The following is a 15,000-nucleotide window of genomic DNA, read 5'->3' as shown; positions in this document are numbered from 1 at the left end:
TGTTAGTAGACTGGGCTTAATTTCTATCTGGTCACCTGGAAACATAGTTCTGGCCACTAGACACAACTGGTGGTTGGAGGAGGTGCATGCTGGAGTTTGCCACGCCGTGACCACAACGGGGGCAGCCCATGGGACCGTCAGGCTGTCATGGGAGCCTGCGATGAGGGAGTTGATGATCCTGAGTGAGCTGATAGATCATATCCGGAATTCCTTGGTGCCCCGCCCTCTGGACGCTTCTGCCGTCTGGGATCTGGAGGTAAATTGTGTATTCTTTGAGCAAAATGATGCCATTCAACTAAAAGTACTGTAACTGCAAATACATGTATAAGGATACATATTAATGGTATATACAGTAATTACTTGTTTCAAAATTCTGTGTACTGACTTTTGTTATTTTATTATTCACATTCAATATACATTTAAATATCAGGGAAGCACATAAGTTCAGGAACCTGACAATAGCATGTAGTGACTGAAATTTTATTCCATGCAGCCATTGGCTTTTGAAAATCCACATCCAGAAAAAATATACTCCAGAAATGATTAGAAAAAAATTGTATGCACAGTATGCTTTGCTGAGCATATATGTCAAAACTGGCCATACATAAAAGTATTGGCCAACAAAGCATCTCTGTTAATTACGGTTATTTTAAGGAGGAAACTCTTTTCACAGATTCATTATCAGAACTACTTTAGAAACACACATCTTGTCATAAACTCTACTGTCCTTAAAATGCATGAATCTCTTTTACAGCAACAAAATCTGCCAGACAAAACTACACTCCAGTAAAAAGATGTTACTTACCTGTTTTCATATGTATCACCCAGAGTGTAGCAGTCAAACATACACCAATGATGAACGAAGCCAATGCTATTCCTACAACTATCTCCGTTGAGAGTCCTCCCAGGACGATAATCTGGGTCTTATCTTCCGTGGCGTTGTTGACGGGCAAGCTGATGTCACTGTTCTTGGTCATGCCCTCTTTGCTGTTCTCCTTCCGTTTTCCAGTGTTCTTGTCCGACCAGGCAGCTATAAACAAGATTTATTAGAATACAAATTAGATTGCAACAGTTTTCAGTTAATAGTCACTTGTATTTGATTATTATGAATATGGATTTTATACTGATTTATCACAAGTAAATATAAATTAATGAATTCTCTTGAACAGATCTGTCAAACTCATTTACCCTGGGGGGGCTCACTTTTTTTCTTAGTATAAAGTATTCAGGCCAGATAATCAGGAATCGATCAATACTACATCTGATCAAGGTAAAAGTAAAGCCATATGGTTGATATAAAAATATAGGAGGCTGTTTTATTCATAACAAAAGCAATAAAATAAAAAAATTAAAAACCTATGTGAGTGTAAGTGACAATCTTAGAATGCAATTAATCAATCATCTAAAACAGCTGATTGTAAGACTGAAATATCAGATGAGTCTGGGCTACACATAGGAGTGTGGCATGTGGACCATGCATTTGACACCTCTGCTCTTGAGTATATAATTATCTAATAATATTCTCTCAACATCAGAAAAAAGAGAATGCAGGCAATGTATACTTTCTCCTTGCTACTTACACTTTGTACTCGACCCAATGGTAAAAGGTCCAACAGTCAAGGTCTGCAGTGATGAAGACGATGGTTGATCAAGAAACACTTGCATGAGAGGAGCCTCATTACAGTAGTGACCAGGATTTATACACTGTTGGGATGAAAGAGAAGAGAATGAACTTGCTCTATCAGGTTTTGTGAATGCCATGTTCTTGCATATTCAGCTAATGAAAATCCCTGTAATTACATCTCGGGTTTAAGGACAAGTGGGAAAAATCAGAAAACAAAAATGAGTACATGTCTAACAAAGAAAACTGCACAGAATGGATATGGATCATAGTATTATCATCCAGTATAATTTTATTCTCACTTCCAAAAGATTATGAAGTGTGTATCAAACAATTTACATTGGCTTCCTCTACTGACCCGATTTACAGCTGGCCTTGGAAGAGAGTCTGCAGAACACACTCCCAGCTGACAATGTAGGTAGAAGGAACCCAAATAAGAATACTCAGGAAGGACCTGTAAAATAAAACAAATATTTATGATTCCCATTCAATAAAAGAACATCCTTTTTGTTCTCTATTTCCATCCCTTTTCAGAGAAGAGAATGTTTTGATTCAAATAAAACAATGGATATTGTGCACATCATAAGACCATACCTGAAAGCTGAATCCTGAGGTGGGGCTGTGATACTGCTCTGGCTCTAAATCAATAGATGAATCATGAGGGCACGATTTGCGCATGAGAGGTATTCTAGGAGCACCTGGACGCTCAGGAGCTGAGCTGTTGCTTAACCAGCAGTCCTCCAAGACAACCCGTAAATCTGCATCATATGCTGCAGTCCATGGCATTACTGCGTAGAGGAAAGATTTTGATTACTAATCATAAACCAGTTTCATACTTGTCTAGTAGTCAACAATCATTTAGTTGAAAAAAAATAAAAACATGAATGTATAGTAATAGATAGATAGGATCATGGTTAATGATGTATATATATATATATATATATATATATATATATATATATATATATATATATATATATATATATATATATATATATATATATATATATATATATAAATATGCGTGATTTCTTTCAATGATAAAATCAAAGGTCAGTCCACAAAGATGAGCTATTCTTCCATGGTTGCCCTTACCACTGGCTAGCTTAGTTCGAACATAGAGTCTACGGTTGACATTTGTGGTTGCCGGCAAATCACTTGACGTTATAGGTGTCTTGTGATCCCGATCCCGAAAGATATCCATCTTGTATGTTGCTCCGGCTGAAGATTCCGTAGTACTCTGTACATCCGAGGAAGTAGAAAATTAATCCAATGGATAAAAAATTCATGTAAGAAATAAAATAAATTATGAAATCTCATCTGAAGGAATTTATCAACATCTGTTAAAGAAACCCTCAACTCTGCCACCCATAAAAAAATTGCATTGATGAAACTGTCTAACCTTTCTGTTTGTTGTCGTCTTGGTTTCTTGTTCTGGCTTGGGGTCTACTTGACACTGCACCTGTATTGGATGGATTTTGGTTGCGTAATACTCATCATCTGACCCGTATCCTGAGCCATCAAAGTCTTCGTCATCACTAATACTTGGGCCTAATTCCATGATTACCTGTGTTAAAGAAGAGAGGTTGTCTCCATTGAAATAATCATGCTCATCTTGTGTAATTAGTTACAAGATAGACAGAGTAAGAGAAAAAAAAAGGGTGAAAGGTCAAATACTAAACCCAAAGAAAAAAACAAGATGAAATGTATCATCAAAGATATTCAAAATTTGCACTTATGAAGCCATGCAAAATATTCATAATGCCTGAATAGGAAAAAAGAAATAAAGAAAAAAAGTCAAAACACTCACATAATTTGTATATGTAGTCTGGTAGGCTGAGTTCTGATGAGTAAAACTACATCTAGAGAATTTCTGCTTTATGACAACATGAGTGGCATTCAGCACTCCCGTACATGAGCGATCGGCTAAAGACATCGAGATTCCTCCCACACGTTCTGATATACGACGTGGGATGGCCACCGTCATACTGTTTTGGTCACAGCTTACGGAAAGCGCCCCATGTATCAGCGTCGTAGGATCCTCTGCATAAACTATAAGTAGAAAAATTAGTTATTGTAATCTATCATTTTTTTTTATCTGTGATCATGGTTAAGATAATTCAATATTCAATATATAACAGAAATGTAAAAAGATTATATTTCTTTTTTCAAAAAAAGAGCAAAAGATCTAACCTGTTGGTCTCTCATTAATGGGGATATATGAAGGCAACACTACCCGATTCTCTGCAAATGAAAACCTCGGATGAAGATCTGTCTACTGTATTTTCTAGTAATAAACAAAAAACTACAGTATTTAAAAAAAAATTTAACTCATATAAAATGACTACTGAATAATCAAAACAAGATATATTTAATTCATCTATTACAATAATAAAAAATATTTAAAACAAATTTCATGGTTCTTTCTTTTCATGTGAAATAGACTTTTTTAGTGAAATCCTCATAAACGTATATACATTGTGAAAAATTACCATTCTTTGCAGGGACTACAACAGTGATCTTGTTTGGACTTGTAGTACGAGTGTAGGACACAGGTGGGCCAATAGTCGTTAATACTGTTAGAATCAGCTGGTCAAAGGTAGCTGGCACTTCGATTCTCTTGACTTCCACCATGACACCAGGTCCTGACACTGATGTGTTCTCTACCTGATCACCTCCGCCCTGATTCAGAGAGAGAGAAAAAATATAAGTTTTTATTTTCATCAAAAGTTTCAGTAACAGCTTTTTAACTGTACAGGACATGCAGTGGTTCCTCATTATTCATATGCAGTGTTCCTCTTTCTCTATATGCAGTCATAATAAACGATAATATTTGATGACTATGATGATACACATCAGAAGCAAAAAGAAAATGACTAATTATTTTTTTTCTTTTCTCTTTTCTTTTTCGCATACCACAAGCAATGTAATGGTGCCCTGAAGACTGGTAGCATGTAGGGACCAAGTGGTTGGTCTGGAAGTGCGGAGGACAAACGTAATATTTCTCTCCACACTGGTACTTCCACCCTGGCCAATGCTGCTTCCACCTCTTTCTCCTTTTCCCGTGACTTCAAGAACAAGGCTCCCATTTTCATTACTGCTGCCGTCCACTTCAATGATGTGTATGTCCCTGTTAAAAGTTTTGCAAATCATATCAATGAGATGTTTAAGGCACAAAAAAAGAGGTTTGCAAAATCTGTGTCATCATTAAGAAAAGGAGCTATTTTGAAAAAAAAAATAAAATAAAATAAATAAAAAAAAATCTTTCAAACAAAGAGTACCATGTACCTAAACAAGCGACAAATACTTACCTATCATTTTCCCCGAGCATGTTGTGGTGATAGCACCCTGAAATAGGCTGTTCTATCGAGGTGATGCATTTGCTTACTGGGCTGTCCTCCTTGATGTCAATGCCGCAGCCGGGACCAGACTCATCATCTGAGGTTGAGAAACATTGCCTTAAAAACTGGTTTTCAGCCCGACCAGGAAAAAACTGGATTGAGGGATAGGCAGATGACTGAATGATGGTGGATGCAGTGGTGAATGAATGAAGGAAAGATAAATGAATGGATGGAGGACAGATGGCAGATGGCAGATGGATAGAAGGATGAAGTGACAGATGGATGAATGGATGGATAGCTGGGAGGGATGGGATGGAAGGAAGGACCGGTAGATGTATGGATAGCTGAGTGTGGAATGCACACACACACACACACACACACACACACACACACACACACACACACACACACACACACACACACACACACACACACGCACACACACACATACACACATCTACATACACACATCTACAAACACACACACATACACACACACGCAAACACACACATCTACAAACGCATCAACCCACCTACATAACCCCCCCTAGCACACCCACTCACACCCTACCTACCCTCTCACCATCCCCCACCTCCCCCCGCCCCTCCCCCCTCCCCAAACACGCGCGCATAAATAAGAGCGCCCGACCTCACCTTCGGACAGTTCCAGGATGACCTTGTTGGCGCGGGGAGCTCGGGTGTACGACGTCACGAAGCCGAACTTGCGAGTCATCGTCGGGATCAGGCTTTCCTCCGACAGGCGCTGCCGGTGGGCGATGCTGTAGCGGAGGTTGCTCCCGCGCACCTCGTCGTCCCCGCTCACCTGGGGGAGAAGGGGAGCTTAGAGTGGGGGAGGGGAGGTGGAGAACGTACAGCATAGAATGGGAGAGAGAGGGAGGGAAGGAGGGAAGGAGGGAGGGAGGGAGGGAGGGAGAGGGAGAGCATAGAGAAGGGGTGGGGGAAAAGTTGTGGATAGTTGGAGAGCAATGAAAGGTGAGGGTGAGAGAGATGGAGAATATAGAGAGGAGGTGGGGGGGGGGGGGGCGAAAAGGAGACAGGGATACAAAAGATGTGGAGAGAGAGGAGAATAAAGTATAGATATGGAGCAGAGAGAGAGAGAGAGAGAGAGAGAGAGAGAGAGAGAGAGAGAGAGAGAGAGAGAGAGAGAGAGAGAGAGAGAGAGAGAGAGAGAGAGAGAGAGAGAGAGATGGGAAAGAGGGATAGAGGGGGTAGACAGAGAGCAAAGACGAGGGATAGAAGGGGGTGGAGAGAGCGATAGAGGATGGAAAGGACAAACGTAGAGAGACACAGAGAATGGAGGGGGTGCAGACAATAGAAATGGGAGAGAGAAGAATAGAGGATAGAAATGTAATAGAGAGGGGGATAGGGGATAAAAGAGGTAATAAGGGATAGAGAGAAGAATAGCTGTTAGAGAGCGGAGAAGGAGAAAGGAGACAGATAGAGAATAAAGACGGCGATAACGGATGGAGAAAAGGAATAAGGAAATGGGGGATAAAAAAGAGGATAAAGATAGTAGGAAACAAAGACAAAGATGGGAAATTGAAGGAAAAAAATGTAAAATTGATGCTTATCTTTTTTATCTATTAGATACTAATATGTCTACCATTCGTAATCATTGTGTGGGGGAAAATTGTTTATTTTCATTGATAATAGAATATCATTATTACTGCTATCAGTATCATCGCTATTATCGTGTTTTCACTCTAAATCATTCTTTTATTGTCACTGTTTTTATGATCATTATATCCCATGGAACATTATCAATCTCATTATTAATATTATTCGTTGGATTATCATGGCAATCATACATTTCTTCATCATGAATATCATTTTAACTATCTTCCTTTTATGTCTCTTCTCTTTTCATGTTCCATTCTCTTGCACCTTCTTCCTCTTTCATGTTCCCTTCTCCTTCATTCTATTTTCACGTTCTCCTCTCTCCCTTCTTTCCCTTCTCCCTTTCTTCATCTTCTTTTCTTTTCCCTCCATCTTTTCCTGTCCTTATCCTTCGCCTTCTCCTTCTCTCTCCTCCCTATACTGTTCTTTCCTCCTTTGCCCCTACCTTTTAAGCCCCGCCCCGCCCCTCCCCTTTTTCCCCTGTTCCCTCCCTCCCTCCCCTCCCCCTCCATTGCCCCTCCCTCTTCCCTCCTCCGCCCCTCCCCACCCCGCCTCTGACATCCTTCTCTGCCTCTTCTGCCCTTCCACCGCCCCACGCCCTCACCCTTCTCTACCTCCGCCTCGCCCCTTCCTCTCCCTCCCTCCCCCTCCCTTTCCCTCACCGCCCCTCCCCCCCGCCTCCCCCATTCCCCTCCCCTCCCCTCCTCCCTTCCCTTCCCCTCTCCCCCCTCCTCTCCCTCCCCCCCCCCCCCCTCCCCCTCCCTTCCCCTTCCCCTCCCGTCCCCAACACTCACCAGAATGATGCTCTTGGTGTGGTTCTGAATGCCCTGCGCCGTGACGGTGAACACGACGGGCGCCCTCCCCCTGGAGGAGTGCAGCACCAGGGCCACCCGTGACATGGGCGTCTCCGGCGAGGTGGGCATGTCCTGCGTGGTGGGCGTGGGCTCCGGGGAGTCCGCCCCCTTCTTCTTCCCGGCCAGCACGACCTCGACGGCCCCGCCCTCAGGGTCGTCCACGTGGATGATGTGGACTTGTCGGATGGGCGTGGACCCGCTGGGGGCGGCGTGGTCGGGCGGCGGGCGCGGGAAGAGGCAGCCGCGGCAGGTGGCGGGCGCGTCGACCACGGGCGTGAAGTAGTTGGTCTTGAGGGGCGTCTCCACCACGCACAGCTCGCCGTTCTGGCCGCCTGGGGGAGGGGGAGGAGGGGGGGGCCGTTAGAGACATGTTGGGTATGAAAAAACAAAGAAAGAAAGAATAAATTAAAACACAAATAAGAAAAACAGCAAAAACAAAAGAGAAAACAAAAAGCAAAAAGGAAAAAAAATAAAAGTAAAAAAAAACAATGGAAAAACAACAAGAACAAAAAAGAAAAACAACGAAAACAAAAAAGAAAAAAAAAGAAAAAGAAAAAAGAAAAAAACAAAACAAAACATAAAAGTAAAAAAAAGTAAAAGGGAAAAACAACAACAAAACAGAAAAAAGAGGTTAAGAGTAACAACAACAAAAAATGGTTAAGAGTAACAACCACATCACAACCATCACAAAAACAGCAACAACGGATTAAGATAACCAACCATCAAAACAGCAACAATAGACGAAAATAAACAACAATAACACCAACACGCTGAAAGATATATGAGAGAAAGAAAGAAAGAAAGAAAAAAACTTCCGGCTCGTAACCACAGCGGTTGACCACAAACTATCTTCTCTTTTTTTTGCCCATTCATTCCCCCGGCTACGAACCCATCTCTCACGCTCTAACACAAACGTCATACTTCATCACACTCTCCACACGAGAAAGAAGAGAAAAAAAGTGGAGAAGAGAAAAGTAAAAATAAAAAGTATAAAAAAAAGTCCTACCTAAAAAAGCCCGCGATGGCAACACTCACAGCACGGTAACCAATGAGTAAATAAACTACTATTTTGACCGATTCTTTCTGGCATGCCATACCGGTGCCAGTGCCAGGGTGGGCAAGGGTGGGCAAGGTTGGGGCGGTTGAGAAGGACTTACGAAATGACGAAGGAAGTAACGGCGCCAAGAGAGGGAGGGAAGGAGGGAGGGGAGGAGGAGGGAAGGAGGGAGGGACTGGGACAAGGAGAGAGTGAGAGAATGTTGCTCTTCTACTCAACGATAGAGAGGGAGAGCGAGAGAGAGAGAGAGAGGGGGAGGGCGAGCGAGAGCGAGAGAGTGAGAAATAGAGAGAGAGAGAGAGAGAGAGAGAGAGAGAGAGAGAGAGAGAGAGAGAGAGAGAGAGAGAGAGAGAGAGAGAGAGAGAGAGAGAGAGGGGGGGGGAGGGAGAGCGAGAGAGAGAGAGAGAAGAGAGAGAGAGAGAGAGAGAGAGAGAGAGAGAGAGAGAGAGAGAGAGAGAGAGAGAGAGAGAGAGAGAGAGAGAGAGAGAGAGAGAGAGAGAGAGAGAGAGAGAGAGAGAGAGGAAGAAAGAGAGAGGGGAAGAAAGAGAGATATATATAGAGAGAGATATATAGATAGATAGATAGATAGATAGATAGATAGATAGAGAGGGAGAGAGAGAGAAAGAGAGAGAGAGAGAGAGAGAGAGAGAGAGAGAAATAAATAGATAGATAGATAGATAGATAGAGAGAGAAAGAGAGAAAAGAGAAAGAGAGAGACGAACAGAGAGAGAGAGAGAGACGCACAGAGACAGACAGAGAGAGAGAGAGAGAAAAGAGAGAGAGAGAGAGAGAGAGAGAGAGAGAGAGAGAGAGAGAGAGAGAGAGAGAGAGAGAGAGAGAGAGAGAGAGAGAGAGACGCACAGAGAGAGAGAGAGACGACACAGAGAAAGAGAGAGAGAGAGAGAGAGAGAGAGAGAGAGAGGGAGGGAGGGAGGGAGGGAGAGAGAGAGGGGGAGGGAGGGAGGGAGAGAGGGAGAGAGGGAGAGAGGGAGGGAGGGAGGGAGGGAGGGAGGGAGAGAGAGAGAGAGAGAGAGAGAGAGAGAGAGAGAGAGAGAGAGGAGAGAGAGAGAGAGAGAGAGAGGGAGAGAGAGAGAAAGAGAGAGAGAGAGAGAGAGAGAGAGAGAAAGAGAGAGAGAGAGAGAGAGAGAGAGAGCGAGAGAGAGAGAGAGAGAGAGAGAAATAAGATCAAGCGCCCAGGGGGGGAGGGGGAGGGGAGGGGGAAGGGGGCCTTTGGCAATACCCTCCCAAGATTATGTTCACATCCCTGGCACGCTGTCAGAATCCATGTACCCAGTTCATGCACCTGGCCCACATGCGCAAGGTCACATACCCACGTCACATAGCCAGGTCATGAGGGCGAGTCACATACCCACGTCATATAACTTATCCCCATCTGTGCACTGGGGAAGGGGGGAGGGGGGATCTGTGGTATCGCATGCCTATACTTAAGCTCATGCCCACAGGAAAACAATGTGAACTATGAATACCCCCCTTCGCCTCTCTCTCTCTCTTTTTCTTTCTCTCTTCTTCTTCTTTCTTTCCTTTCTTCTCCTTTTCTCTCTCTCTCCTCCCCACCCTTCCTCCTACCCACCCACCCACCCTCCTTCCCACCCACCTACCCTCCCTCCTTCCCTCCTCCACCCCCTCCTCCACCACCCTCCTTCCCTCCTCTCCCATCCACCTCTCTCTCTCCTCCTACCCACCCACCACTCCCCACCCTCCTTCCCCTCCTCTCTCTCCTCCCCACCCACCCTCCTTCCCACCCTCCTTCCCCCTCCTCCCACCCATCCCCCTCTCCCCCCACCCACCTACCCTCCCAACTCCCCCCCTCTCTCTCTCTCTCTCTCGCACCATTCTCAAAAACACTACTACGACAGGTGGCATGGTACGAAAGGCAAGTCCCGTGCATATGCCTTTTATGCGGGGCAGCTGATACCAGTAATTCTAGACGTATCAAAGCATTGCTAAATCTGGACACATATCTTCCTCGGTATATTTGCGAACGTCAAGCCATTGCGCTAATTCGTAGGAGATTCAGAAACTGCAGTGGACTCTAAATATAACGGAAGAGAAGGAGGGAGAGAGAAAGGAGAAGGAGGGAGAGAGAAAAAGGGGAAAAGGGAGGAAAGAAATATGAGAAAGAGAGAGAGAGAGAAAAAAAGGAAAGGGTAAATGGAAGTAGAAGAGAGAAGATATAACGGAAGAGAAGGAGGGAGAGAAAAAGGGGGAGGGAAGGGAAAGAAATAGGAGAGAGAAAGAGAGAGAGAAAAAAGGAAAGGGTAAAAAAAAGTAGAAGAGAGAAAATATAACGCGAGAGAAGGAGAGAGAAAAGGGGGAAAGGAAGGAAAGGAATAGGAAAGAGAGAAAATGGGAAAAAAGAGAAGACAGAAGTAGAAGAAAGCGAAATGAGAGAAAAGGAGGAAAAGAAGTAGAAGGGAGGAAAAAAAGGGGGAAAGGCAGGAAAGGGTAAGAAAGAGAAAAGAAAAAAAGGGAAATTGGGGAAAAAAGAAAAAAAAGGAGGAAAGCAGAGATAAAAAGGGAAAAGGAGAAAGAAAAAACGAAAGAGAAAAAAAGAACAGAAAAGAGAAAGAAAAGTGGAAATAAACACGAGCAGAAAGCGAAAGAAAAGACTATAAAGGAAAGTGAAGAAAATAATTTTTAAAAATAACGAAACGAAAAGGCGGAAAAAATGAAAAGGTGGAGATAAACCAGGAAAAACGAAATGTCTGAAAAGCATATGCGAAGAAAATGGAAAAAAAGAAGGAAGCAAGAAGGAAAAGAAAAACTGAAACAAAACCAGATAAATAAAGAAATGAGAATAATTGGTGAGAAGAAAATACGCGACGAATCAGAATAAGAGAAAAGGAAATGGGTGAATAGAGAAACCGAAAGAGAATAAGCAAAAGAGATTACTTAGAATAAAAAGAAGAGAAAAATAAATAAAAAAGTAGATTACATGAAATTAAAAGCAGAGAAAAAATACGAAGAATAAAAGAAGAGAAAAAATAAATAAAAAATGAGATTACGTAGAATAAAAAGAACAGAAAAACACTTTACGCAGAATAAAAATGGAAGAGAAAAGGAAATTTAAAAAAGAAAGAAGATTACACAGAATAAAAAGAAAAGAAAAATAAATTAGAAGGAGAGAGAGAGCGAGAGCGAGAGAGAGAGAGAGAGAGAGAGAGAGAGAGAGAGAGAGAGAGAGAGAGAGAGAGAGAGAGAGAGAGAGAGAGAGAGAGAGAGAGAGAGAGAGAGAGAGAGAGAGAGAGAGAAAGAGACCAGACTTCTACCGTTCCCCATTCACCTCCCCCACCCCCCCTCCCCCTGGGACTCATAAGCAGGCCTATAGACGCCGAGAAGTGGCGAGTGAAGCGTCCTTCTCACAATACACCCTCGGCAATACTCATTTTATTTATCTTTTATCTTTTGTTTAACTTTTCATTTTTCTTATTACTTATATTTATTTATTTATTTATTCATTACGCCCCTTAAGGTGCAATGACGTCGAGAGAGAGAGAGAGAGAGATGGAGAGAGAGAGAGAGAGAGAGAGAGAGAGAGAGAGAGAGAGAGAGAGAGAGAGAGAGAGAGAGAGAGAGAGAGAGAGAGAGAGAGAGAGAGAGAAAGAGAGAAAGAGAGAAAGAGAGAGAAAGAGAGAGAAAGAGAGAAAGAGAGAGAGAGAGAGAGAAAGAAAGAGAGAGAGAGAGAGAGAGAGAGAGAGAGAGAGAGAGAGAGAGAGAGAGAGAGAGATGGTGTTTGTGTTTGTGTGTGTGTGTGTAAGCGTGCGTGTGTGCGTGCGTGTGTGTGTTAATTCTGATGGACCTCAAACCAGCCTTGTATTCTCCATGTTTATTTTCAATCCCCTATCTATTCCCCTATCGCTTCCTCTCTCATTCGTCCGAAATTCTTGCCCTTTCCTCCTAATTCCGCGACCCCTGAGGTGACGCAAAACAACAACATTGCCGCCATTCCCTGGAAAAGCAAAATGTCCGTCATAGCGCGAAAAAGATGACGCAACATTACACAGTCATACAAGATAATGATCCCCTTCGGGCCATTTGCGACTAAAAACAATTCCTGGGAAGGTGTAAAGCGACAGTTAACTCCAATCTGGGAATTCCGTGAAGTCGTCTGCCCTTCCATCAGCGCGTCATAGAAAACGGGAAATTATGTGGTTCTGAGAACGGGTCGCGATGGATGGGAAGGGGGGGTGGGGTGAGTGGAGGGGTGGAAGGGGGGGGAGGGAGGCTCTCTTGCGGCGCTCACAAATACAAACACACACACACACACACACACACACACACACACACACACACACACATATATATATATATATATATATATATATATATATATATATATATATATATAAATGCATGTATAAGATGTAAACATACATGAATACATACATATATATACATACACATACAACCACACACACACACATACATACATATTCATAAATATATGTGTCTGTGTGTTTAAAAGTATTCATAAATATATGATAAATGTGATAATAATAATAATAATAATAATAATAATAATAATAATAATAATAATAATAATATAATTCCAAAAACCAAAATACAATTAAACCATATTAATAAAAAATATACATCCGGCATCCTTAACCCAGACCCCACCCACATCCCAAAAATGAAAGAAGGAAAGAAAGAAAAAACCTACAAATAGTATTTAAATAATAACGAAGAAAAAAAAGAAAGAAGGAAAGAAAGAAAGAAAAAAAAACGCCTAAAAAGTGTTTAAATAATAACGAAAGAAGGAAAGAAAGAAAAAAATACAAACAGTATTTACATAATAACGGAGAAAGAAGGAAGGAAAGAAAGAAAAACCCTTCTCCCTTCTTCGTCTTTTCTCCCTTATTTCTTCCTCCCCTCTCTCTCCCTCTTCCTCCTTCCCTCTCTCTCCCCCTTCCTCCTTCCCTCTTTCCCTCCACCTCTCCCCTCTCTCTCCCCCTTCCTCCTTCCCTCTTTCCCTCCACCTCTCCCCTCCCTCTCCCCCTTCCTCCTTCCCTCCACGCCTGCTCCTCCCCCTTCCTCCTTCCCCAATTCCTTCCACCTCTCCCCTCCCTCCTTCCCTCCACGCATCCCCTCCTTGACTCCCCCTCTACCTCCACGCCCTTTACTCTCGTTGCTAAGTCCCCCCCCCCCTTTGCCAAATATGACAAAGGGGTGTCACTTCTTTCCCCGGGCGCCGCTGACACTAGGCCTAGCGCTCGCCTCTCGCCCTCATATGCGCCTGCTACTGATAGTTATTCCCTCGTCGCTAATTCTGTCTAATCTCTCTCTCGCTTGTTTCGTCTTTTCTCTTTCTCTCGCTTTCTTTTGCGGGTTTCGGTTCTCTCTGATTCTCTTGTTTGTTTTTTGCTCTTTCGTTGTCTATCTCTTGCTCTCCCCTCCTCCCTTTTTTCTTTCTTTCTCATTCTCTTTCTCTCTATCCTCCCTCCCCTAATCCCCATACAACCACCCCTCCCTCACTTCCCTTCTTTCTCAACCCATCCCTCTAACCCTCCTTCGTTCCCTTCCCCCCCTTTCCCTCCTTCCTCCCCCCACCTCTCCCCCACCCATCTCCACCATCCGAATGTTGGCGAGACCGCTTCGGCCAGCACCCGATCTCCACGCCCATAAATCCATGGCAGAGCTTGTAATACGCCCATTCGCTGCCGAGACGGGACGACTATGAGTATTTTGACTACCACCGCAAGGGGAAAATACCCAAGATGAACAGCCTTATTTCTATATTGGGGCTTTCTCCATGATCGGGTGAATTGTGAAGCAAGGGCGGGAGTGAGAGGGAGGAACGGAGGGAGAGAGAGAGTGATAGTAAAAGAGAAGGAGAGTGAGAGAGAGATTGAGGGAAGGAGGAAAGGAGGGAAGGAGGGAAGGAGGGAAGGAGAGAAGGAGAGAGAGAGAAAGAGAGAGAGAGAGTGAGAGAGGGAAGGGAGGAGAGAAGGAGAGAGAGAGAGAGAGAGAGAGAGAGAGAGAGAGAGAGAGAGAGAGAGAGAGAGAGAGAGAGAGAGAGAGAGAGAGAGAGAGAGAGAGAGAGACAGAATAAATATACAGATCCTAACAAAAACAAGAGAGAGAGACCAAGAGAGAAAAAAAATAGAAAGATATACAAGATCCAGACAAGAGCAAACAAACAAATAGAAACAAACAGGCAGGCAGAAGAGAAGAGAAAAAAAGAGAGAAAGAAAATTTTTTAAAAAGGAAGCAATCAGACCGACCGAGGACGTTGTGCTTCCACAGACTGTCGCCCTCGCCCTCCCCCCCCCCTCGCCTCCGCCTCGACAAGGACTCCCTCAAAGCCCCTTCTTCCCGAGGGCGACCTCCACATACGACTCCCATTCATCGCGGCAGAAGGAGTGGGCGAGGAGCTACTCTCGGGGACGCGGCGGTCGCCTCCGTGGCCCCGAGGTCATCCCGGGGTACTGCCCAACAGCCCCGGGAATCCTGAGGCAAGTACGAAAA

At 43.6% G+C, this 15,000-nt stretch overlaps 1 protein-coding gene across 1 annotated transcript in view; it reads right to left on the bottom strand.

The window, feature by feature from the left end:
• LOC113808959 (transforming growth factor beta receptor type 3) overlaps window positions 1–15,000 on the bottom strand; it is a 161,493-nt gene that overhangs the window by 1,187 nt on the left and 145,306 nt on the right. The window contains exons 3-16 of the mRNA XM_070134304.1: window positions 7,395–7,786; window positions 5,617–5,785; window positions 4,933–5,059; window positions 4,538–4,751; window positions 4,114–4,303; window positions 3,815–3,865; window positions 3,432–3,673; window positions 3,024–3,188; window positions 2,717–2,861; window positions 2,216–2,409; window positions 1,980–2,075; window positions 1,581–1,704; window positions 806–1,030; window positions 1–250 (exon numbers count right to left, since the gene is read on the bottom strand). The exon at window positions 1–250 is cut by the window's left edge and continues 1,187 nt beyond it. Of these exons, the coding sequence (XP_069990405.1) occupies window positions 138–250; window positions 806–1,030; window positions 1,581–1,704; window positions 1,980–2,075; window positions 2,216–2,409; window positions 2,717–2,861; window positions 3,024–3,188; window positions 3,432–3,673; window positions 3,815–3,865; window positions 4,114–4,303; window positions 4,538–4,751; window positions 4,933–5,059; window positions 5,617–5,785; window positions 7,395–7,786 (2,447 nt within the window). The 3' untranslated portion in view covers window positions 1–137. The remainder of the gene's footprint in view (window positions 251–805; window positions 1,031–1,580; window positions 1,705–1,979; window positions 2,076–2,215; window positions 2,410–2,716; window positions 2,862–3,023; window positions 3,189–3,431; window positions 3,674–3,814; window positions 3,866–4,113; window positions 4,304–4,537; window positions 4,752–4,932; window positions 5,060–5,616; window positions 5,786–7,394; window positions 7,787–15,000) is intronic.

Source organism: Penaeus vannamei, chromosome 19, assembly GCF_042767895.1.
Source record: "Penaeus vannamei isolate JL-2024 chromosome 19, ASM4276789v1, whole genome shotgun sequence".
Taxonomy (NCBI): domain Eukaryota; kingdom Metazoa; phylum Arthropoda; class Malacostraca; order Decapoda; family Penaeidae; genus Penaeus; species Penaeus vannamei.
The sequence above is the reverse complement of the archived record's forward strand: the minus strand, read 5'-3'. Positions and strand labels throughout refer to the sequence as shown.